Raw genomic sequence first — 25,000 nt, 5'->3', positions numbered from 1 at the left:
GATTACGAGCCTTTAAAGGTCTTTGGAAACCACAACATTATCACACTGTGCAGCTTTAACATTTTGTTCACACGCGTGTGTTGTGTGCAATTACTCAAAAGACTGCTCCTGCACCATTGAGAAACTCTGCTCCGAGAAAAAGAAAGAATAAAACGGAAAATAAAAAGATCACAGATTCAAGGTCAGTGTCAAGAAGAGAGTGAGGAATCCAGAGAAGCGCCATCTTTTCATTAAATGCACATAGCTATAAAGGAAACCACAGATGGTTTGGTGACGGTTTGTACACTGGTAACAGGGCTGAAACATATTTGGGATCAATTATATACCTCTGTATTTACCTGCTCACTGATTGGCCAGACAAACCTGTTTGGGGGGGCCGAGGCAACAATTGGAGCTGAGCCACTCTACAATCTTTTGGGGCAAGAACATTAGTCCTTTGGAAATAATATACATCCACAGCTATACCCTGCATTCAATGGAATAAAGACTATCACCGATTTCTTATGGTCAACAAACCCACCGAGGAGCCGTATTGTTGCACAAGCTGACACGTTTCCTCATTACAATGAACAAGACCATGGTTCATTTGGAGTCCCCCCCCCCCCACACACACACATCCTGCGGCCTTATGGGCACCAAATGTGGATTCATCCACAACTTAAAATAGTCCCAGACAAATGCCAGATTTACAGAACTTGTGTAGTTTTTAATGACCGAGCCTTTATTTATAAAAAAAACAAAACAATTATACTTTACATTTATTTTGGAACGGTTCAGTATAAGAAAAAGTGCCACAGACAGAAAAGGGACGTCTGAAGCTCCGGACAAGATGAGCACGTTGTTGGATTCAGTGTTGTGTGTAGAGTAACAGCAGACTTGTTGCGGCTGCAGCACGTGGGCTGAATCCTAAATCTCTCGGCAAAACGTTGACGTTTTTTATGGGTAATACAAAATGAGCTGGAGCAGCCTATTCTTACTCTAATGCCGCTTTTCGTCTCGGTCGCCCCAAAATACGGCAGCTCCGCCCATTCCTGAGGAGCTGTACATGTCCGGTGGAGAACCAGCAGCCTTCAGAGCCAATAGCTCATTAAAACAGTCGATGTATAAAAGGGCTAAACGCGACAACTTCCAGTCAATTATTTATACTTTTAAGGCTGCAATCTCCCCATTAACCTTCTCCAGCCTTATATTTAGTGCACGCGGCGGGTGAGCCGAGTTTAGGAGGGGGCTGTGCCCTCCCCCCGGCCGCCTGTAAACACTGCTCTGGGGCCTCTAATAGACAGCAGCCGAGGATCCCGGTGGGAAGCCGCGCGAGGGGAGCGACAAAACACCAATCGGGGCCGGCCTCGCTATCGCTCCGAGGCGACAGCTCCGGCTTGTTTTTCAGCCAGCGTCTGGGCTGCTGCTGCTGTCGCCGCTCCCCCCCCCCCCCCCCCCCCCCCCTCTCTCTTCCTCTCTCCGTGCGTCACAGCTAGGTCATGGCCGGACTCCAACAATGGCTCCGGTTTCTCGAGGCACGCGCACACACAAACACACGCGCGCGCGCACACACACACACAAACACGCGCGCGCGCGCACACACACACACACACACACACACACACACACAGATCTGACAAATGATAGGGTGGCGAGGCGAGGCGAGCTAATAGCAGGCAGCGCGCCTGCCGACATGCCCGTGGGCCGCGGGGTGTTAAATTGTATCCAATTACGGCGCATGCGACGATATGAGGGGGGAGGGGGGAGGGGGGTAGCGGGAGGGGTAATAATTCTTCTTGCGTGACAGGGAGATTCGCTTATTTTCCCCGGCTCTTTATGTGGAGGCGGGCGCGGGGCTCGAGACGCTCGAGCTTCCGCGGAAGAACCCGCGTGGAGGGGGAAGGAAAGTCTTTCTTTTTCTGGAGGACATGGCGCGCGTATTTCATTAATCAAAATCCAGTTAACCAGATTTGGAGACACGGCAGGGGGGCCAGCAGGGTCCGACCAATAATTAATATCCATTATTTAAGCCGCACAGGTCTAAGAGACGTCTTAAGGCGCGTGTCCGCACGCGCGCACACACACACACACACACTTCACAGGAGGAAGGGGAAGGGGAGGGGGGCACGAGAGGGAATGAGGGATTGCATGAATGTGAAAATGAAATAAACACGGCCAGTCTCAGCTTTGTTATGAAATGTCTCTGCTGCTCATTTATTTGATGGGAGTGCACAGTCAAGTAAGAACCAGCAACAGTGCCGAAAGAGGGGTGGGGGCACAGTGCACGTGTGTGAGATACAGTGTGTGTGTGTGTGTGTGTGTGTGTGTGGAGGGGGGAGGGAGGGCTCTGTGAACTGCAAACGAAAGTTGCACTGTGGTGTTCACTGACGCCCGGCAGAAGAGCTCGACAACTCAAGGGTAAAAAGGGGGTCAAGTGTCGGTTCATTAGTTCAACTTGTCAGAGAGGCAGCTGACAGGCGGCAGCTCGCGCTCCGACAGTGATGGAACCACCTCGACGTGTGGAAGAACAAAAAAACAAAAAAACGGGCTGAGGTGGAATATAAAGCGACTCCACGATCCCGCCAATCACACCTCAGCTATATGCCCCCCTCCTCCTCCCTCGGCGCCAGGGACAAGAGCCATGAGGTGATGAACCATCAGAGGCTACGTCATCGTTCCCAACACAGGCACCGTGTGTCCGTGATGACGAGTGGGATGTTGTGCTTGTTCGTAGAGCTTACATTATTATTAGGATGTATTGTTATGACTGTCCCCGTGAGAGCAGCATGGTTTCGGACCAAACTTCACATTCCGGTCCGAGGCACGTACAAAAATAGATCGTACACTTAAAATATATATATATATATACACACACACACAGGTTGTTGATAAATACAGTGGTACAAAAAACAACAACAACATACAGTCTTTCAAAGTAATACTTGTGCGAAAAGAACACAGATAGTGTCCAAGGAAGGAGAGATTGCTTTGCCTTTCCAAATTCTTCTTGTATGGCCACTGTATCGCCCCCCTTCCCCATCGGGAAGGAAATAGTTCACAACCTGGATCAATCTCGGCGTAGATGCTTTCAACTTCTGACACACGGGGGGCTTTTAAAAGGCCCGGGTTTTCCCCTAATTCCCCCGTAGAGAAGTGAAAAGGTAATTGCTGCGAATGCTAAACTAACACTGTGTTATGATTGCCTTTCAGCCGTTCGTCATGTCCCCTTCCCCCACCGTTTCACTTTGGGTGGTATATGCCAAAACGCTGCCGAATGCTGAATTGTTGTAAGACCTTTGGCTCTGCAGCAAACGCCTTGAACATCAGGAAGAGCTTTAGAGCCGCTCCTCTCTCGCCGTAGTGTTGCAGGGAGCTGCAGCTCTGCTCACGATGTGTGTGTGTGTGCGTGTGTCTTTAGGATATTAAATAGTAAAGGATGGGGATTAATAATGGAACCTGACAGCTCATCTCCGCCTTCTATCTGCCCGACTGTCCCCCCAACCTTTTCCCTTCCCTTCCCTCCCTACCTCTTGTTCCTCCCTCTCGGTTTCTAATCCGCTGCATCTCTCGCTGGCTGCGACCCTCCTTCGTGCTGCTTCCCTCTAGCTCTCTCTCTCTCTCTCTCTCTCGCCCCCTCTCCTCTCTCTCTCTCTCTCTCAGGGCCCTCGGTCCTTCAGGGTCATGTCAGGAGAGTAGAAGAGCACGTTGGTGTCATCGTCGTCGTCATCGCTGAGGTCGACCAGGTCAGCCTGTGTGTAGCGCACCGCCCCGGGGTGGTACTCTCCGATCCGGGTCCTGTCACACAGCCGCGACTGCAGAGCCAGCTAGAGAAAACAGGCACAAACACACAAGCAGAGTTCGACATCAACACACGCCATTTGTACCGGTGGAAAGAGTGCGGTCGCACAAAACCAAATGGACCCCCCCTCACTAAGCTGCCGTTTTACATACTCGAAGATGGTCTCGTGGGTTGATACACACAAAAACGCCAGACGTTCACACATGCTGGAGGCGAGACAGGCTGCCGCTCACTTGTGAGCTGAACCTCCACGTGACATCCTGGTGCTGCCGATTAAGACTCAAAGATAGCAGTGCCGACCCGGAGGAGTCGAGAAAAGGTTCCGCTTTATGCTAATATCCTCTGACACGCTTGTTTTTGACTCCCTCTGGAAACTGAAGCACAGTTGTTTTCATTTTCTACTCCACTCAGAGACATGAAAGTACCGTACTTCAAACAAAATGGAGGAAAAGCGTGCTGTCACGGTCAATGGCACTCAATACGATGTAACTTCATGGAACTATCGGGACTTGAATAAGAGAAAAACATTTGAACAGGAACGGCTTTGTCGTGCACCAGTGCAGTGGCCAATCAGAGCTCCAGTAATGATGCAATTCACATGCAGAGGGTTAAAAAGGCTTGCAAGCCTCAGGCTCATGAGAGGAAGAGAGCTGGCTGATCGTCTGTTAAGGGACCAGTATGCTCCGTCAGCTTGCTGGGTGGGCGAATAGTCTGGGAGACCCCCGGTACCCCCTCCACACGTTGTGTTAGGGGGGGCTGTGTACGACCATTTATGCAACTTTCTGAAACAGACGTCCACACCCACTTAAGACGAGTATAAATGTTAACATATTTTCAATTTGACAGCGCCAGGCCATAGATTATATATAAGAAGTGGACGACGTAGTCATGGTGACGCCACCCATTGGTTCGCCGTCGCCATCTTGGATTACAGCAGTCGCCATGTTGTTTTTTTCGCAGCCGATGAACAGAAGTTACGATATTTGGAATGTGGAGGAGTGATGTAGAGACTCTGTATATGGCTTTAGTAGCAGCAGCGACCTGTCAATCACAGTAGGCCCCACCCTAAATCATACTCTGCTTTATGGTCTGTTTGACTAAATTGACCATTAATTTACTAAATGAACATCGTGCTGTATTGAAGAAGACTTGAAACTAGAGATTGAGACCATAAACTTTGCTTACAATGTTTGCTGAGGTGATAAATCAAGAGAGAAGTAGAGACATTTTCTCATAGACTTCTATACAATCTGACTTATTTTTACAACCAGAGAAGTTGCCCGCTGCTGGTTGGTAGAGAGAATGCAAGTTTTAAGACACTTCCGTATTGGTTTAATTTGGCAGAACTGGAGGTTGCCCCTTAAGATAGTGTGCCACCATTCCTGTAGCAAAAGAGGCGTGACTTGTAACACAACAGCGTCAGCATGTAGCGTGAGCGTGTGTAGCCCCGCCCTGCTGGCTGCCCCCTTTTTACACAAACATTGACTCGGCGCTTTGACTACCTCCCCTGCCGCATTAACAGCGGAACAACTCTGTTCCTTTTATACAGAACAGCGAGGCAGAATAATGGCACAAATGTCCCGCCTTGAACGGGCTGTGTGAAAGGTGCTTATGGACAAATTCCAGGAGAGACTGTAGTGTGAAAATGTGCGCCGTTATCCCCGTATTTAAATGTCGCCTCTGCCCCCTCTTTATAGCGGCCACTTTGTTACTCCGTCTTCCGAGTGTGGCCGTGCGAAACAACACTTTGGGACAGCGCATCGTACAAAGTGCTTCTTTTTCTAGCATGACCCAACACTTGTGAGAGGAAAGCGAGAGTCGGCTACTTTGAGTTGGCGTATGTGTGAACTTGGCGTGAAGGCGGGCGGGGGGGCCTGCCTGCTGACGACTTCAGGGTGATTGTAGTCGGGTTCATTTAGTCTGGACCAATGAGGGTGAAAAAAAACCATACACTGTTGCATTTTAGTTGCGCTTCGGTTCCTGTTCACACTGACGTTTCACAAATGAACCAAGAGGAGTGATCATGAAGGGCGGTCGGACAGTTCTGGTGGTCGTCAGGACTCACACGGGGAAATGGCAGACGTCCATGTAGCACTCTAACGCTTCTGATGAGGATATGGAAGTTATTTACAGATTAAGCGCACGGACACGAGCGCGAGGTGTCTGTACAGTAGTGGTTCAGGACTGATTGTTTGGACTTAATGGACAGTGGACTGAATTAACTGACAAAGGGCACAGAGGCGGATACATACAGGCACAGCAGTTTGAGCAGCTTTCAAAGCGGCAAAATACCAGCGCCTACATGCACATGTGCTGATTTGCATCAATAGGTTATATACCTGGCCTTATGAGGATCAGACCATCAGCAGATGGATTTATTTCAGCTTTTGAAATCATTCGGAACTCGCACGTCAGCGAAAAATAATTCCTGGGATTGGTTTGTTTGCCTCCACGACACAAACGAACCGCACCTGGGAACGGACCGGGATTCGGTTGTTCGAACCAGAGGGTCGACTGGACCAGGATTCGGTTGTTCGAACCAGAGGGTCGACTGGACCAGGATTCGGTTGTTCGAACCAGAGGGTCGACTGGACCAGGATTCGGTTGTTCGAACTACAGGGTCGACTGGACCAGGATTCGGTTGTTCGAACCACAGGGTCGACTGGACCGGGATTCGGTTGTTCGAACCAGAGGGTCGACTGGACCAGGATTCGGTTGTTCGAACTACAGGGTCGACTGGACCAGGATTCGGTTGTTTGAACCAGAGGGTCGATTGGACCAGGATTCGGTTGTTCGAACCAGAGGGTCGACTGGACCAGGATTCGGTTGTTCGAACCAGAGGGTCGACTGGACCAGGATTCGGTTGTTCGAACTACAGGGTCGACTGGACCAGGATTCGGTTGTTCGAACCACAGGGTCGACTGGACCGGGATTCGGTTGTTCGAACCAGAGGGTCGACTGGACCAGGATTCGGTTGTTCGAACTACAGGGTCGACTGGACCAGGATTCGGTTGTTTGAACCAGAGGGTCGACTGGACCGGGATTCGGTTGTTCGAACCAGAGGGTCGACTGGACCAGGATTCGGTTGTTTGAACCAGAGGGTCGACTGGACCGGGATTCGGTTGTTCGAACCAGAGGGTCGACTGGACCAGGATTCGGTTGTTCGAACCAGAGGGTCGACTGGACCAGGATTCAGTTGTTCGAACCAGAGGGTCGACTGGACCAGGATTCGGTTGTTCGAACCAGAGGGTCGACTGGACCAGGATTCAGTTGTTCGAACTACAGGGTCGACTGGACCAGGATTCGGTTGTTCGAACTACAGGGTCGACTGGACCAGGATTCGGTTGTTCGAACCAGAGGGTCGATTGGACCAGGATTCGGTTGTTCGAACCAGAGGGTCGACTGGACCAGGATTCAGTTGTTCGAACCAGAGGGTCGACTGGACCAGGATTCGGTTGTTCGAACCAGAGGGTCGACTGGACCAGGATTCGGTTGTTCGAACTACAGGGTCGACTGGACCAGGATTCGGTTGTTCGAACCAGAGGGTCGACTGGACCAGGATTCGGTTGTTCGAACTACAGGGTCGACTGGACCAGGATTCGGTTGTTTGAACCAGAGGGTCGACTGGACCAGGATTCGGTTGTTCGAACCAGAGGGTCGACTGGACCAGGATTCGGTTGTTCGAACCAGAGGGTCGACTGGACCAGGATTCGGTTGTTCGAACCAGAGGGTCGACTGGACCAGGATTCGGTTGTTCGAACTACAGGGTCGACTGGACCAGGATTCGGTTGTTCGAACTACAGGGTCGACTGGACCAGGATTCGGTTGTTTGAACCAGAGGGTCGACTGGACCAGGATTCGGTTGTTCGAACCAGAGGGTCGACTGGACCAGGATTCGGTTGTTCGAACCAGAGGGTCGACTGGACCAGGATTCGGTTGTTCGAACCAGAGGGTCGACTGGACCAGGATTCGGTTGTTCGAACTACAGGGTCGACTGGACCAGGATTCGGTTGTTCGAACCACAGGGTCGACTGGACCGGGATTCGGTTGTTCGAACCAGAGGGTCGACTGGACCAGGATTCGGTTGTTCGAACTACAGGGTCGACTGGACCAGGATTCGGTTGTTTGAACCAGAGGGTCGACTGGACCGGGATTCGGTTGTTCGAACCAGAGGGTCGACTGGACCAGGATTCGGTTGTTTGAACCAGAGGGTCGACTGGACCGGGATTCGGTTGTTCGAACCAGAGGGTCGACTGGACCAGGATTCGGTTGTTCGAACCAGAGGGTCGACTGGACCAGGATTCAGTTGTTCGAACCAGAGGGTCGACTGGACCAGGATTCGGTTGTTCGAACCAGAGGGTCGACTGGACCAGGATTCAGTTGTTCGAACTACAGGGTCGACTGGACCAGGATTCGGTTGTTCGAACTACAGGGTCGACTGGACCAGGATTCGGTTGTTCGAACCAGAGGGTCGATTGGACCAGGATTCGGTTGTTCGAACCAGAGGGTCGACTGGACCAGGATTCAGTTGTTCGAACCAGAGGGTCGACTGGACCAGGATTCGGTTGTTCGAACCAGAGGGTCGACTGGACCAGGATTCGGTTGTTCGAACTACAGGGTCGACTGGACCAGGATTCGGTTGTTCGAACCAGAGGGTCGACTGGACCAGGATTCGGTTGTTCGAACCAGAGGGTCGACTGGACCAGGATTCGGTTGTTCGAACTACAGGGTCGGCTGGACCAGGATTCGGTTGTTTGAACCAGAGGGTCGACTGGACCAGGATTCGGTTGTTCGAACCAGAGGGTCGACTGGACCAGGATTCAGTTGTTCGAACTACAGGGTCGACTGGACCAGGATTCGGTTGTTCGAACCACAGGGTCGACTGGACCAGGATTCGGTTGTTCGAACCAGAGGGTCGATTGGACCAGGATTCGGTTGTTCGAACCACAGGGTCGACTGGACCGGGATTCGGTTGTTCGAACCAGAGGGTCGATTGGACCAGGATTCGGTTGTTCGAACCAGAGGGTCGACTGGACCAGGATTCGGTTGTTCGAACCAGAGGGTCGATTGGACCAGGATTCGGTTGTTCGAACCAGAGGGTCGACTGGACCGGGATTCGGTTGTTCGAACCAGAGGGTCGATTGGACCAGGATTCGGTTGTTCGAACCACAGGGTCAACCGATGGATCTCACACCTGCCAATCCAACCGCAAACGGGCATGAGTTGGTTTTAGCTGAACCCGACAGGTCCGGTGTGAAAGCAATGTTCTAAGCCCGTCAGAGGACCGACTTATTTCAAATGTCAAAATAGTCAAGCCAGCACTAAAGGTATGATCAACCCCAGTGCTCCTGCTGATTGTGTCAGAGGATTTTAAAACTGCTGTCCGTCTGGTTAACAGGTGACTTTAATGACCTACAATTCACCGGGTCCCAACTGGTTTGACAGCAGAAACAGAAAAATACTTAGACTGTTTTCAAACACAGCAGGTGATCACAGAGAGCCAAGGAGGGCGGAACGTTGAAAGTAAAGCGGAGTCAGCAGAGTATCCAGGCTATCGACCAGTGCTTAAAACCAGCGGTAAGTAAGAGATCTTACGATGAGTTACTCCGCGTCTTTCGTCTATTTCCGCTCGTTGCAAGCAAGACCTCCGTCTTCACAGGAAAAAACTAGGCTAAGTTTAGGCAACAAAACTATGGTGTTTAGTGCTAATTAGCAATGTTTCAATCTTAGTCTAGTGCTAACATTTGTATGCTAACACACTAAACCAAGATGGAAAATTAGCTGAACAATATACCTGCTACGCATTAGCAACGTCCTTGTGCAACATGTCCTCATATGACGGTTCGTGTGACATCTAGCATATTTTTCGTAGGTATAGCGACGAATGCTGGATAAGAACAGCGATGGCTGGAAAGCATAGTGTACCAAACACTGGCCAAAAAGAAGAAAAAAAAGAAATTATTTTTTTTCCATAAAACGACCTGCAGCGAAGCACGTCGTTTAAACACAATTATTATTTTTTTTTTAATGAGCTGGCTTGGTGAGGACGTTTTTTAAGACTGCAGCGACAGTGAGACCTGTGGGGATTGGGAGCATCTTATCCCTGCATGGAGGAGGACAAGAAGAAGAAGAAGAAGAAGAAGAAGAAGAAGAAAAAGTGGTGAGCTCATTGCAGCTACAGGCGGTTCAAGCTGCATGGCTTGAATGCAGATCAATATCAGGGAAGGAAAAGAATGGAAGAAGGAGGGAGGAGGGGCGAGAGGGAGAGTACACAGGTGGGAGGCAGACGCTACACAAAGGAGAGCGGCGGAAATAATGTAAGAGAGATAAATGCCAGAGATGCTGTAACAGGACGAAGGGAACAGAAGAGGCATGGGAACAGAGAGATGGAGATATAGGCGGAGAGAGGGAGGAAGAGAGTCGAAGGCTGCGAGGAAGAGAGAGAAAAACAACACAACAACGGAGGGCGAGCTAGAGCGAGAGACACGAGGCGGAGAAACACTTCACATGACCACGAGACACCAGAAATCTGGTTTCGCGGGTGATTAGGCGAGGTGAGCAATCAGGAGGAGGTGAGTTTAGTGCAGGTTGTAGTTGCAGATGTCCGAGGGCTTTTTAGCACAGGAACAAGCAGCGGGGAGGGGGGGTTTGATTCTCAATCCAATACACAGCAAAGAGGCATTATTTCTCTTTAGACTCCTACTCCAAACCATTCACTCTAGTTTGCGATCGGCTAAATTGTAGTTTTGAAACACGAATCAGTTCTGAACCGGTCTGAAAGAAGGTCACCAAGCAGAAGGAGCATAAAGCCGTTTATGTTGGCGTTGAAAAAGTTACAATTTGGAGACATGTTTTTCACATGTCTTCCGCCTGAAGGAGAGCAATGAGATGAAAAGCAATGTTCATGGTCTTTTCTAGCAGCACAGGTTGGTGCTGTGCTGATTTGAGGGCTACATCTCAATCAGCGAAGAACACCCTGAGGGTCATCAGGGTGTAACCAATCGGCCGGTCGTGACGTGTCCTTTTCCGTTTACAGCTGCGCAGTTCCCCCGGCGCGTTTCACAGCATGAAAAAAATGTGGGTAATTCTGTAGGAATGTACACAAACACGTCACGTCGCCCTAATGCGTACTCATCGCCATTTTCCTGTTGCAATTTGTTGCGAATGTAGCGCGGGCAGCTAGCTGGGCTCTGTAGGAGGATGGCATTCCCATTGTTAATCTACACAGCTCTGGCTGGTCGGCTGTTTCTCCAACCGCAGCTCTTCTCCGCCTGCTTGTTATCACCAAACCTGTTGGAGTGACTGAACACATAGAGGGGGGTGTTGATTCAGATGTCTGTGACAAGGCTTCAGATGCAGGTCTTTAAAATAGAATAGAAATATCACATTAATATCCATAGACTGAACCGCCGTTTTCGTAGCTTGTTCACAATTTGTCCCCCAATCGCTAGTTGTTTTTTTTAGAAATGTCACGATAAATAAAATAAAATAAAAGAGAAGAATCCCATACAGGCAGCGCCACACACACTACGAGCGGGACACTAATCCCTATGAACAGATTGCATTCACATGTAGGCAACGGGTTAGGATTCTGGTGTCGGAGAAATTCAATCTGGGAACCCAGCGGCTATCTTCTGACCACGATTTAGCTTTTAATTGGTTTAGAATGAGCTTGTTAACCGGCTATATGTGAAAAAAAAACTGTTTGTGGACAACGTCTCTCAACTCAAACTCAAATCTCGCATCTCAAGTTGCTAATCGGAATGAAAAAAAACGAGAAGCCTGCAAAAGAAGTCCTGGTATGTGGATGTATATTGGATATTCGCTGACTGCACCGGAACCCTGAGACAAATAGCCCGGACGCCAGGCCCATAGCTGTGGGTTCAGAGATTGTTGGGTCATAATGAGAGTTGAGATGGATTATTTTGGTCTATACCTAGTTTTTAAAGGAAATCCTACACGTTCCTTAGTATTTGCCAAATAAGCTATTTGTCATTTGTTTTAGTTTAGCAACGGACAGACGACCATAACCAGATCACTTTGAGACAAAAGAGAATCCTCAGTTCTGGAGCTATTGGAGCGTCTTTTCCTGTGATTCCTAAGCGGCTTTATGGACGTTTATTTGTGATTGGGTAACGATGTCCTCGGACACGGATTCATCTTCCCGTTGGTTGCAGAACGCCGGCGTCCCTTTCCCCTCACGCAGTATCTTTGCCTCACGTCTCTCCCTCTGTGCCTCCCCTTCTACTCTCCCGTGGCCGTGGACGCGATCGCATACCAACTTAAAGTGTGTCGGCTGATCGGCTCGTATAGTTCCTCAGCTCGCGGCTGTTAACTTCTGGCGCACAATGCATCCGCGAAATACTTCACCTTCTTCTTGTAAAAACAAGCAATTAAGCTATTAAATCCCAAAATGCTTCCAGGTGCTCGCCGGCCTTTCACGGAGCCTTTTCTCCCTTTTTCCGAGATGCCAACGCGCGTTATTAACGTCGTGAAGAAAGAATCACAAACGTAGACAAAAAGGATTCGGATTTGTGTGCAAGATATTTTTTTTTGCCTGCTTAAAAGATCCAAAAACTGTGGATTTTGTCTCTTATTTCTCACGCTCAGGAGGGGATCCTTGAATGGAAAGTGCGGTGAGGAGGAACCGGCAACTCTTTTAACGCGCATAAGGCGTACGAGTTGTGTATCAGGACCCGAGCCGGTCCCTTGAGACGCACGTAAATGCACCGCAGGCAAGCGGCAGAGAGGCAGAGAGCCAGAGAGTGAGCTGGAGGAGGCAGGCTTAGGAGGGGTGGGGGGGGTATCTGGTACCAAAGTGCAGATTTGTTGCGTTGAGGGAGGAATGCTTTGACGCTCGCCCCCCCCTCCCCCTTACCCCTCCTCTCCTCCGCCAATCTCGCACCTGATGTGTGGGGGCTGCTGGGAGCCGCATGCCAAGATGAATAACAACCGGCTGTTAGTCACGATAGAGCACGAACACACGCGCACGCCGCCCGTCTCTCTCTCTCCTCTCTCTCTCGCTCGCTCTCTGTCGTCTTCTTTCTCGCCTTCTCTCTCTCTCTCTCGCTCTCTCTCTCCCTGACACACACAAACAGCATTTTCTCTGTGATTTACGAACACATTGAGATTCCACTTCACTCCTCTGTCTCTCCGTGTGCCTCCCCCCCCCCTCGACTCGCCACAGTGCAACATTGACATTTGGGTTGAAGGTCATACCACACATTCCAGTCTTCCACATTGCGCTCGTGACCCGTTTTCAACGTGGCTGGCGACACTGAGTAGGTGACAACACGTGTGTGTGTGTGTGTGTGTGTGTGTGTGTGTGTACGCGTGAACCACGGGGACTTTTTTTTCCTTTGTGGTTCAATATCAGCTGTGGCTCATATCCGCAGATGCTGCCTGGTGTTTGTGGATTGAGACAAATCTGTGGAGAATTGTATTGATTGTGGTGTTTATTGAAATGCACCAATGAGGTTTTGCCGTGCAAATGTAAAACAAAAAGCATTTTCCGTCTGGTGATTTGGCCTTCATTACATTTCCCTAAAAGCTTGATTTGCGATAGAAACCCCCCAAAAAAGAAAGACTTAGGGACGTGTACTCTTTAAATATTTTGGCATCAGACCCAACCGTTATTTCCCGTGCAGGTGATTTGTGAACACCTGTGACAGATGGTGGAAGACAATTTGTAAAGTTAAGCAGGCTAAATTCTGAAGAGAGGAACTTGGAGGATGACTAAAAAGATGGTACATTTCTTTTTGAATTGAGGTGTTGTGGGATTAGCACATCGCTTAACACTCATTTATGCGAAATATGTTGCTTGGCCTCTTTCTTCTTTCACAGCGATCATGAAATACAAAGGGTTTGATCTGCAGTCCAAAATAAAAACATATTGTGTTTCCGACCGTAAAGAACTCAGGAAAACCATCTGTGGAGCATTACTGCTTCACAAATTTCCACTGCTTTTCAAGTTGGTTGCCAGCTCATTGTTTCGGCCATTCATCAGTATGAATTTATTACTGCTACTACCAATAGCACGGATACCCCGTCTCCACCGGACACCTGTGGTGCTGGTTAGCACAGCGCCACCAGGAGTTCCAGAGGGGTACGGACAGCCCTTGTTTTCTGCTGAAAACACCCTCAGCTCTGCAGTCATGGTGCTCCACACTATGAGCTCAGTGTGGAGGCGTTATTGGCCGATCTCCTCCAATTGAACACCTCATTATAGACGGAGCTCATTTGTAGAGCTGCATACAGAGCATGGTCAATATTAGCAGCGTTGGTACGCTCTAATTAGATTCCCGGAACAGCTTTAAGTCCTGCAAGCGGAAGTCTTTGGGAAACATCTGTCTCCACATGTGTTTCTACTTTAGATTTCACAATTCAGTCACGGGCCTTTCACCCAAAGCATGCTGGGATAGGCCTCAGCCACCTGTGACCCTGCCAGGTACACTGCTGAGCACAGATGGACAGATGGCAATATGATGGAATCTGTGGAATTGCTGATAGGAATGCAACGGATCATAAAGTCCACGAATCAGGTTGTATCAGGGTTTTGAGTCAGGGGCCCGACACCAAAGAAAAGCGGGAGCAAATATCATTTTTAGAGACACAGCGATTATGTTTTTTTTTTGCTGCCGATACCAACTGCAGCTCGCTGATAATCCACATTGGCCGATGCTGATCATTTATGTGTAAACCATCATTCTAAATGTTAGCCTTTTACTTCATTACAATCACCCTTAGTGGTTATTTGCATTAGAACACAACATTCAAATGATTAGGAAATAGAAGATTATATTTGTTATTGATAAAACAAATCTTGGAATTAACTGTTTTAATGATGGATCATAAGCTGCCAAGAGCTCGGGCTCCCAGCATTGCTCGCTGTACCGATTTGTTGCTCACAACTATTGGTTTTACTGGCCATCGGTGGCAATGGCCAGTAAAACTGTATTTCACACTATGATGGTTGAACTGTGTACCTAATCTGCGATACACCACTAATGAGTGGCTGCATCTATTTCTTAAAGTTATTGCCTTTTCCTTACATGTCTGCAGAGGATGAATCCTAATGACTCTGGGTTACCTGGGCTTCCTTGTAGCGCCCCTGTGAGGCATGAACAGTTGCATAGATTGCCATTCAATTAAATACCGACATACGTGGAGACGGGTAACCAGAGGATGAAGCCTTGGGACTCGACAACTCGTGAATGGATCGCGAGCAAATGTGGGACAGGCATTCACGCCTCTCTCAGGAGGGATTGTAATACCGATGGTGTTCTCTGACTTTTTAGTGTCACCATCAAATCTGATTTACGATCAAACACCTGCAAAACGTGGGAACTCTCAGCAGTACTTTGTGTTTTGTGCTAATTAGCCATGTTCCATCTAGTTTAGTGTGTTAGCATGCTAACTAAGATGGAAAATTTGCTAAACAGTATACCTGCTCAGCATCCGCACATTAGCAATGTCATCTAACATGACGTTACTCCTCATTTTCCGTATGTGTTTTGCAACAATGTCAATTTCCGCTTGTTACATGCATCCGATTTTTTTTTAATGAACCTCCTCAACCTTCGCGGGGAAAACACTCAGCTAGGTTTAGGCAACAAAACTACTTAGTTAGGTTCAGGAAAATAATAAATAAGTGCCATTACTGAAGTTGCGTGACTTTTACTGTCGTTGTCAAACACATATCTCCATAATGTAAATGGAAGTGTTACCAAAAATGTAACCAGGTCCGATCTTTTACAGAAAGATTGACTCGAGGACGTATTCAGACATCAATCCATCAGTCAAGTTCCAAACACATTCACGTAGGGACTCGCATTTCTGAACGGGCCTGTGTGTGTGTGTGTGTGTGTGTGCAGCAGCTGTACCTGCATGCCAGTGGGGCTCAGCAGGCTCCACCAATCCCTATCCAGGCCAAAGACAAACGCATTGGCCAGGCCGTGGAGCGGGACCGACAGGACGTGCAACAGGGTGAGCGGGAAGGACGGATCCTGTGGGTAGAAGGCATTATGGAGCCTGTAGGCGGGGGAAAGGGGAGACAGAAGCATCGAGTTCATCCATAAAATAGTTGTAAATAAAGAGACAACCTGCGTGAGAGCTTCAGAGGTGAGGATGGAGTAATTGATGGAGAAGTCAGAACAAGCGGAAAGGCAGCAACAGAGGAAAGAAGAAGAAAAACAGGGGGAAAGACGGCGAGCGAGATGTTGATCGACAGAGAGCCGGAAAAGAGGGAGGAAGAGAGGGAGAGGACAAGTGAGTGACAGACTGAGGGACAGGGCGAGAACGGGGAGGTAATGAGAGCGAGTGGCGAAGGCAGGAAAAGAGAGAGAGAGAGAGAGAGAGAGAGAGAGTGAGGGAGAGGGAAAAGGGGAGGGCAAAAGAGCGGGCAAGCTTTATATCAGCGTTTAAGAGCCCATTAGGCAGCGTGAGATGGCCGGGCTGACACATTCTTGGCTGCCGCCTCGACAGCACGCAGCACTTTACAAGGACAGGGAGAAGTGTAGCGCTCGACTCCCCTTCCTCGGCTCCCCTCTCCCCTCTCTCATCTCAGCTTCCTGCTTCTACCACAATTTCTCATCGTTCCATCCTCTCCTTCTTTTTCATTCCGTGCCCCCCACCCCCCTCCCATTCTTGCTACGAGATCTCTCCCATTTCTTTGTATTCAGTTTCATCCGTCTGGCTATCTCATTTTCATCTCGACTCGCGAGGGCGATCCTCGATTCTTCTCTTTTCAATTCCCCTCCCTGCGCCCATATCGCTCCCTGGGCGCCCGGGGTATGACTAGAAGGAGAACCTGATATTTTGCGGAGGGGCTGCAAACTAATGGCTGCCTCCGAGGGCGACGCCGCTCAGCCATTAACCCTGGATTAACCCTGTATTAGCGCTGCTCGTCGGGTTAGCCCGCCGCTAATGTCTTTTATTGATCTATTAGCCAGAGAATCTAAACCGCACGCAGCTCAGAGCGTTTCTCCCTCCGAGAGCTGCGGTGCCGGGTCAGGTGCACACGCGGGGGGAGGGGTGGGGGGGGACTGAGTCGCCCCGGTGGTTGACCTCAGGGTCGTCCCCGAGCACACCGTATCCCCCCCCCCCCCTCCCCCTCCCCAGGGAAGGAGGATACAAAAACCAAACCATTTGAGGAAAAGAATCCCTTCTAAAATGACATTCATTTTGTTGAAATATTGTGTTTTGAATTATTCTCCCCGTTAGTCACTGCACAACTTCTCCAGACAAACGCATCGTGACCACAGCCACGCTGCAACACATAAATCTGTAAACGAGGCGATATCCACACTGTGCAGATTCATCTACGGCCGACTTGTCTACATCTTCTTTTAGCATAAATCTTTCAATAAAATCATATTTCTATCATATATTTTAAGACCAATTCATTTCCGGAAAAAGAAGAGTGAATTCATGAGAAATGTGGTTTTTTGGCATGGTGTCGATCGTTTGGTGCAAACACACAAAGAGATCGCAGTTAACGTGACAATAATACGACTTATTGCTGGCCTGTAGAACCTAAAATCCACATGAAGATGGACGGCAACATTTTCATTGGTAACTACAAACCATATATTTTTGAAAGTATCTGAGCAATGCATTTTTCATGACTGAATCTCTGTTTCACCAATGTACCGATCAAAATAAGTTTTGAATACACATTTGAGGAACGCGTTTAGTGCGTTACTTTTTCTTCGCTATTGACGCGTCTTATTACCCGTCGTGTTTTAGCTTTTTGGAACAAATTGCTTGAGTTTACGGCTTGATGTGGCTCTGTAAACCAACGTGTGCCACAACATTTGATTTCTCCGCACCAGCAACTGTGTGGCCAACTGCCATCCATGCAACACTCCCGTTACAATCACAACTAGACAAACAGGTGCTCGCAGTTGATTACGTCCTGACAACAACTGAACAGGACTTGGAGCCTGTTGCTTTGTTGTCGGAGTGCGAACGCAGCCTTCGTGATTCTTTATTTGCTTTCAGAGGCACACGCGACCAAACGTGCCGACGTGACTTTGGACTTGGGTTTGTTGCCCAGCCCTCCTCCGTCCCGTGAATGTCGAAAAAACACGGCACCTTGAAATTACAGTTTGGAGGCACTTTTCCTTTGTCAAACTAAGCGAGCACATCATTATGATCTTTTCAACTTCCCCTGAAAAACCCCAGTGAGAGCTGCAGGTGAGCGGCACACAAGATGATTATGGAGATCCGTCCGCAAATCTGGTTATAATCCTCTCTTATCCTCTTTTGCAGCATCAGGTTGTAAGGTTTATTTGCTGCTAATCTGTCTTCGTTTTACCTTCCGGCAAACCCTTTGAAAACTTGTGGCAGGAAAAAAGGAGGCCGCCGGTTGGGCCGTCCGAAGACGGAGACAGAACTTGGTCTTTCTGGGTAATGGTGTTGACTAAATGCCTAAATGCGGCTTAAAAGAAAACCAACCGTGCCGCTAGTGGAGCGGCGTGTCCTGGCACTTGTCGGAGTGACGACCGTTTTCGGAGCGCCGTCGCCTATTTTCTGGGTTGGCCTACTGCTGCTGTATCTCCGAGGACCAGACCAGCTGCTGCTCACATTCATTTCACTTCCCATTAAAGGTGAAATAAATCAGGAGTCCCCGCGCAACCTCCTTAGAGACGCGGGGGAAACACACACACACACACACACACACACACACACACACACACACACACACACACACACGCGGAGGAAATGGGACACAAGTGGACATGCATACAAACACACACACACACAAGCACAGCGCTGCCTGTGCATGTGCTTATAGGTGTGTGCGTACAGTCTAACCTAGGTCATATGCATCGAGGATGTCAGATGGAGAGGAAATGCAGTGGATGTGTGTTCTGTGTGTGCGTGTGTGTGTGTGTGTGTGCATGTGTGCGCGTGCGTGTTTCTCTGACAGCGCAGTGGTGAGAGTGAGTGGGTCTGTGTGAAGGGGGGCTATTTCTGGCGTCTCATTTTTTTTTTTTCCTGCTGCCGCAAAGAAATGCGATCGGCGTCCGGGAAACGAGAGCTGGCAGCAAGCAATCATCTGCCTGCCACACACACACACACACACAGACACACACACACACACACACACACACCACCTCGCAGCGCCGAGCAACACGCGCCATGGCAACGGAACAGCCGCAATTAGAGGCGAAGAGCCTTTCCCCTCCATCGAGGGAGAGACGGAGAGCGAAATGAAAGGAAGAATGAAAGAGCAGGCGAGAGAGAGAGACAGGAAGAGGGGAGGGAGGGGAGGGCAAGGGAGGGGAGGGGGTGGGTGGGGGACGAGTGTCAGAGAAACCGCACCGCGCAGGAAGGAGAGAGGGAGAGTGGAAGAGGAAAGGAGAACGCGATAAAGAGGTGAGAATGTGCAAGAGCGAGGCGGCGAAAGGGAATGAGGGCCGAGAGCAATGGAGGAGGAGAAGGAGGAGGAGGAGGAGGGGAGGAGGAGGAGAAGGAGGAGGAGGAGCGGGCTGAAGGAGTGAGGCTGAATGCAAAAGACTAAAAATGCAGAGGAGGCAGAGGGAGAGGGAGAGGAGCACGATGAGGAGGAGAAGGAGGAGATATCCAAAAAGACAGATTTCAAGACATGACCGAGACAAACAAAAGAGATTACGGGCGAAGAGAAGCCAAGATAAGACGAGAGGATAGTTAGAGAGAGAGAGAGAGAGAGAGAGAGAGAGAGAGAGAGAGAGAGAGAGAGAGAGAGAGAGAGAGAGAGAGAGAGAGAGAGAAGGAGGAGGAGAAGGAGAGACGGGTGGAGGCGTATGGAGGAGAAGGAGGAAGAGGAGGCGGGGTGGGGGCTGTTCCTCCTGTGTGAGCCGGGCTAATGAAAGATGAATGAGGGAGGCAGTAGTGGGAAGGAGAGTGTGGCTGCGTGCGATGCCTGGCTGAGCTGCTGTGTGCGTGCGTGCGTGCGTGTGTGCATGTGCGTGTGTGTGTGTGTGTGTGTGTGTGTGTGTCTGTCAGGGTTTTTGTGTGTGCGGCGCGGTCAGTCGAGCGAGTCCCACAGTTGGCTGCCTGGTGTTGGACAACAGGGACGGTATTGTGTATACGGTACGTCTCGGAAACAAATGGTCAACGACAATAAAACACGCAGCCACGCACGCACACGCTCGGACGCAAGGCCGACATGTGTATCTTTCAGTGGGAACGCCTGCTGCCACCTGTAAGCGCCAAGCCAGTCATTAGCACGCGTGCGGCGTCTCCGAAGCCTCGCTCACGTATTCAGAGCTTCCATCTATCATGCTGTCAGTCACTCTTTGAACCCCCCCTCCCCCCTCCCCCCTCCACCTCTCTCTCCCTCTCTCTCTCTACATTCTGGGTTTTCTTCATCCGCTGCCTCTCCTCTATCTCTTCCAATATCTCACCCTGCCAGTCTATACGACTCTCCAGCCATCAATTCCCCCCTCGCCGCCGAGTTCACATTTTTTTCCGCCTGCCTCTAATTGTTCATCCCGGGCGCTGTGGGAGAAGCAGAACTGTAACAGCGCGTACGACAACTCCCCTTCCCGGACTGGAGGGCGGCCAGAAAGAGAAGTCACCCTGACCCCGATCGAACTTCTTCTGCTCTCGGGCTGCCTGCATGACTTTTTACATTTTTTTCCTCCCCCCTTCCTCCAGACAAATCACATGCTTTGGCAGTTCCAAAACAAGGCCCGCGGTGCCACCACTGACAGCAAATCTGAACTTTTTTTAACCCATTCTTCTCAGACTGAAAGGGATTTCTGCCAAAAAAACAACGAGCTTAGTCCCTCGACTCTGCGTTACGGTCAGAATGTGATTCATTGTGACTGTTTGGCTGCGTCCAGATATGACGAGGCATGGGCGACTTGTTGGAGCCGAGGAGATGGTGTGATGTCGGCCTTCGTTTAATGGGAATAAATCACTGCAGCCGTGGTGCCCTATGGAGAGAGAGTGTGTGTGTGTGTGTGTTGGGGGGACGGGGGGGGGTTTAGGCTTATTAATAGGATCTTAATGCCCCTGAAATTAAATTCAGGTCCAATTAGAGAAATGAAAATTTAACACCGAAATGACAAAAGACAAACACTTCTCACAAACAGACACTAGGAAACAATAACTAGAAATTGCCACACTTCATTAAAGTCTAATTATGCTTCATGATGCTTTAGGGCGTAATCGCCTTTCATTGAATTTGAACCGAGGCGAATCCAAATCCTTCAAAGCATGATCTGATCATCTGCAGTTTTAACTGAACAGAGTTAGAAATCACTTCTTGAGAACTGTGACTCGATGATGGACATTGGATCGGGAGAAAAAAGAGCCCCATGCCGACCCAAAGAAGAAGGGAAGACCAGACCTGTGGACACACATGCCCAAAAGGTGCTGTCGGTGGTCCACTCGGCAGTTGTGTGGGTGTGCGCTGTCCTTTGGGACAGCGAAGACAAGAGGACAGGCCTCCCATTGTCCAGCGACAACATGTGATCCGCCGCTTCAATGCACGTGAAGCTGTAATGCGCGTGAACTCTCAGCGGGTAAATTGATGGATTTGGACATGTTCATGATCTACTTTGATCATAAGGTCAACGTAAAGATTACTGTCACGGTTACGGGTGTGACTCCCATTATACACAAACCCACGCACGCACACACACACGTGCACGCACACGCACTTCTTGTCTGTGCGAAATACATATTTCTGGAATCAGACTGAAACACACAAACAGGCAGGCATGTTGTGCAGAAAACGACCCCCCCCCCATACACACACACAAATACGAAAGTGTGAGCGTATGCACACACACACGCACACGCACACAAAGAGGCACACACAGACCTTGGGGACCGAAGCGGCTAACGTTCACCGGCAGAATAAAACCCAAACAAAGAGACATCCTGTTTCCTGGAACACAACACCACTCAACCCTGTGTGCGGGGAGCAGCCAGTAAACACACGCGCGCACACACACACACACACAGACACACACACACACACACACACAAAACCAGCTCATTGTCCACCGCCGCGCATGTGTTTCCTTGCGCCTGATTCATGAACCGGCGTGTGTCTGCGTGTCCAATGATGCCACTGGCTGTGCCTTTGACTGTTGGTGCTCATGCCTGTGAGTTGCTGTGGCCAGAAGTGTGTGTGTGTGTGTGTGTGTGTGTGAGAGAGAGAGAGAGAGAGAGCGGCAGGGAGAGCAGATGATAGAGTAGACTTTAGCGATTCCCTGGAGTGTGAGGCAGCGTTTACGGCACTCTCAGAGCAGCCAGAGTGATGAATATTTAAAGACGTGCCTGAAAGAGCGGGGGGGGGGGGGGGGGGGGGGGGGGGGGGGGGGGGGGGGGGGGGGAGAGAAGAGGAGGAGGAGGAGGAGAGAGAGAGAGAGAGGTGGGGGGGAGCGGGGGGTACGTGAACGCATGGACGTGTTTGTGTTTGCGTGCACCCGTGAATAAGTGCGCATGTGTGAGGGAGGTTATCTGGTATGTCCTTTAGCATTTGGGTACCATATGAATGTATGTGCCTATATGTGCATATATATATATATATATATATGTGCCAGTATGTAGTTTGTGTGCCTATATAAGAGACTATGCGTCAATATAACTCATATGAAGGTAGGACTTGTATATCATTTATTTGCCTGTTGGTGTGTTAATCTTTGCATGCTTTGCATGTGCCTGTATCTCATGTGTGTTTTAATAGGAGTATTTTACATCTACATAGTGATTTACATGCATGCAAATGTGTATTCATATGTCCACTAAAAAATTAAATCCAGAGCCTCTATGTGCGTGTGAGTGTGTGTCCAGCCACGGCGTGGGTGCCTGCCCTGTGTGTGTTTCACACAGCCCTGTAGGCCAGCTCTCCGTCTCGCTAAATGGGGATGAATAGCAGAGCGGCGCTGCTGCTGCTCAACGGGAGACGAATGGCTACGGGGCTCTCCGTCTCCGGTTACAAAGTGATCGCTGCCTGAGACGCAATCCCCCCCCCCCCACACACACACACACACACACACACACACACACACACACACACACAATCTAGGCCACATATCACACAGGCGATCAGGGGGCTGAGAGAATGTGAAATGTATAAAGAAAATGGCAAGAATAATCTGATCATCCAACATGCTTTTTTTTTTAATTGGCAAAATCCTCGCGTAAGAGATTTAAATCTAATTTAGCTAATTCGGATTTTGATGGCGAGCCAACCCCCTGGAAACAAGTCACGGAAACCTGGAGACCCCCTTCTGCAAAGATCAGACATCAAGGCCACACAACAAGGGGGAGAAATTATAGTTTTGCCCCGAGTCTCAAAAACAGACCACCAAGTTATATCAAACATAGTAAACACAGGAAATTTAATGTGATGAGATAAAAAAAGACTATAAATAAAGATAAGAGTGGAAACCTTACATCGTACGTTTCGGTATCTGAGGAATATTAGGGCTGTGTATCGGAAAGCGGTGCACGTGTCGTGAAACAATACATCGCGGCATATTGTGATACGATACATACTGAAAAAAACAAAACAATTTTAAAGGAGATTTTAAAAATAGAACTGAAAATACAACTTGCCATGTGCCACCTGGATAGTCTAATATATTAGTATTATATTAATAACTTGCATTAACAAATTGCATCAAAACTACTTCAAAGGGTATTTGCATTGCACAGCAGAGAACACACTGAAATGTACATGCCATAAAAAAGTATATGAAAATAAAGTGCATGTTGTATTCTTATTGAGTCACTGAACAACACTTTTACTAAAATGCACTTGCCACGACTTCCGTTGAAAATTAAAAAATACATTGTGTATTCTTTCCCTATATTTATCATATGAAATTAAGTGCATTCAGTGAAGTTGTCAATCACAATGGCTGCGTCCTTCCCATTTATGTCCCGTTCCTCCAGGTTCAGCCTGGACGGCTCTCGCGCTGTGGTGGCGTGATGTGGTGTGACGTAAGCGTAGCATATGACGCGGTAGTCTGGTCGTCTGACATCGCACGTCAGGCCTACTCTCTCTCTGGAGAAGGGGAGGGGGGAAGGGGGGGGGGGGGGGTTGTTTTGACACGTTTCGTCACCTCTTCGTAAATCCTGGGCACTGCACTGCTACAGCCACCATGCGTCGGCGGGAATGAGGGCGCCGCTCTACCGGATACGGCCGCTTGCTTGTGAGACGCCATGTTGTGTTTTTGACCGGATCGTGTGACGGGCCAGGAGGTCACGCGCCCTAGCTTGGAGGGAAATAGGCAGCGACATCTAGCGGTGTCGGAGCGGAGGAGGAGGTTTTTTGACACGCAGGCATTCGAGGCAAATTAATTTTGACATTTGAAATCCATTTGAAACAGGATTTTTTTTAGGGTGTAAATGTATCGATAAAAGTCGTGGACATATCGATACACTATCGTTTAAAATAATGATTGCGATAGTGAGATAAATCGATATTTTGGCACAGCCCTACAAAATACACCATAAAAGACATTAGGGTATACAGTAGAAACCACACAGCAGCCCACACACACACACACACACACACGCACGCACACACACGCGCACACACACACACACACATCTATGCGCGCTGAATGCAAGATATTCCGAGAGGCGAGGAACGGAAGGAAGGGAATGTAGAAAGGCAAGAGAAAGCCGGGGAGAGAGAGAGAGAGAGAGAGAGAGAGAGAGAGCGCATCCTGGGATGCAGAATGCCGAATACAGTGAGATAAGAGTTAATGTATCCCCCCCTCCCCCCTCTTCATCCCTCCCGTTTGGCTCTCTCTTTCTTCCTCCCTCCATCCGAGCATCCCTCCCTCCCTCCACCTCCCCCTCCCCCGCCTCCTCCCCGTTTGCTTTGAGGGATGAATAATAACTGCTGCTCTGAGATTTCCTCCCTCGTTTTTCAAAGCGCCGAGCGGAGATGGGGAAGGTCTGCCTGGCCCGGGTTGCGCGTGCGGGTGCACACACACACACACACACACACACACAAAAAGCACACTGAAGCACACAGACGCGCGCACACACACTGTCTTGTTCTCACTGCTCGCCTGGAGCGGGGAAATCAGATCTCCTCCAGAGAAAGGCGGCAGAGGGGGGGGTGGGGGGGGGGCTTAGGCGCTGTAGGGAGCCCTTACAAAAATCCCCTGCAAGCACGTATAGGCCTATAGACACCACGAAACCCACACGCGGCATCAGGGGGGGGGGGGGGGGGGGGGGGGGGCAGAAAGAACTGGGAGG

At 49.5% G+C, this 25,000-nt stretch overlaps 1 protein-coding gene across 4 annotated transcripts in view; it reads right to left on the bottom strand.

Annotated features, from left to right (window-relative positions):
• The window catches only part of si:dkey-100n23.5 (cyclic AMP receptor 1), a 56,353-nt gene that overhangs the window by 655 nt on the left and 30,698 nt on the right, over positions 1-25,000 (bottom strand). For 2 of the 4 annotated variants that reach the window (XM_034561108.1, XM_034561110.1), the window contains 2 exons: positions 15,661-15,808; positions 1,774-3,803 (listed from right to left, as the gene is read on the bottom strand). In XM_034561108.1, the coding sequence (XP_034416999.1) occupies positions 3,636-3,803; positions 15,661-15,808 (316 nt within the window). In that variant the 3' untranslated portion in view covers positions 1,774-3,635. Of the gene's footprint in view, positions 1-1,773; positions 3,804-15,660; positions 15,809-25,000 lie in introns of those variants that run through there. The other 2 variants (XR_004611772.1, XM_034561109.1) reach the window with 2 other exon arrangements.

Source organism: Cyclopterus lumpus, chromosome 21 (genome assembly GCF_009769545.1).
Source record: "Cyclopterus lumpus isolate fCycLum1 chromosome 21, fCycLum1.pri, whole genome shotgun sequence".
Classification (NCBI taxonomy): domain Eukaryota; kingdom Metazoa; phylum Chordata; class Actinopteri; order Perciformes; family Cyclopteridae; genus Cyclopterus; species Cyclopterus lumpus.
The sequence above is the reverse complement of the archived record's forward strand: the minus strand, read 5'-3'. Positions and strand labels throughout refer to the sequence as shown.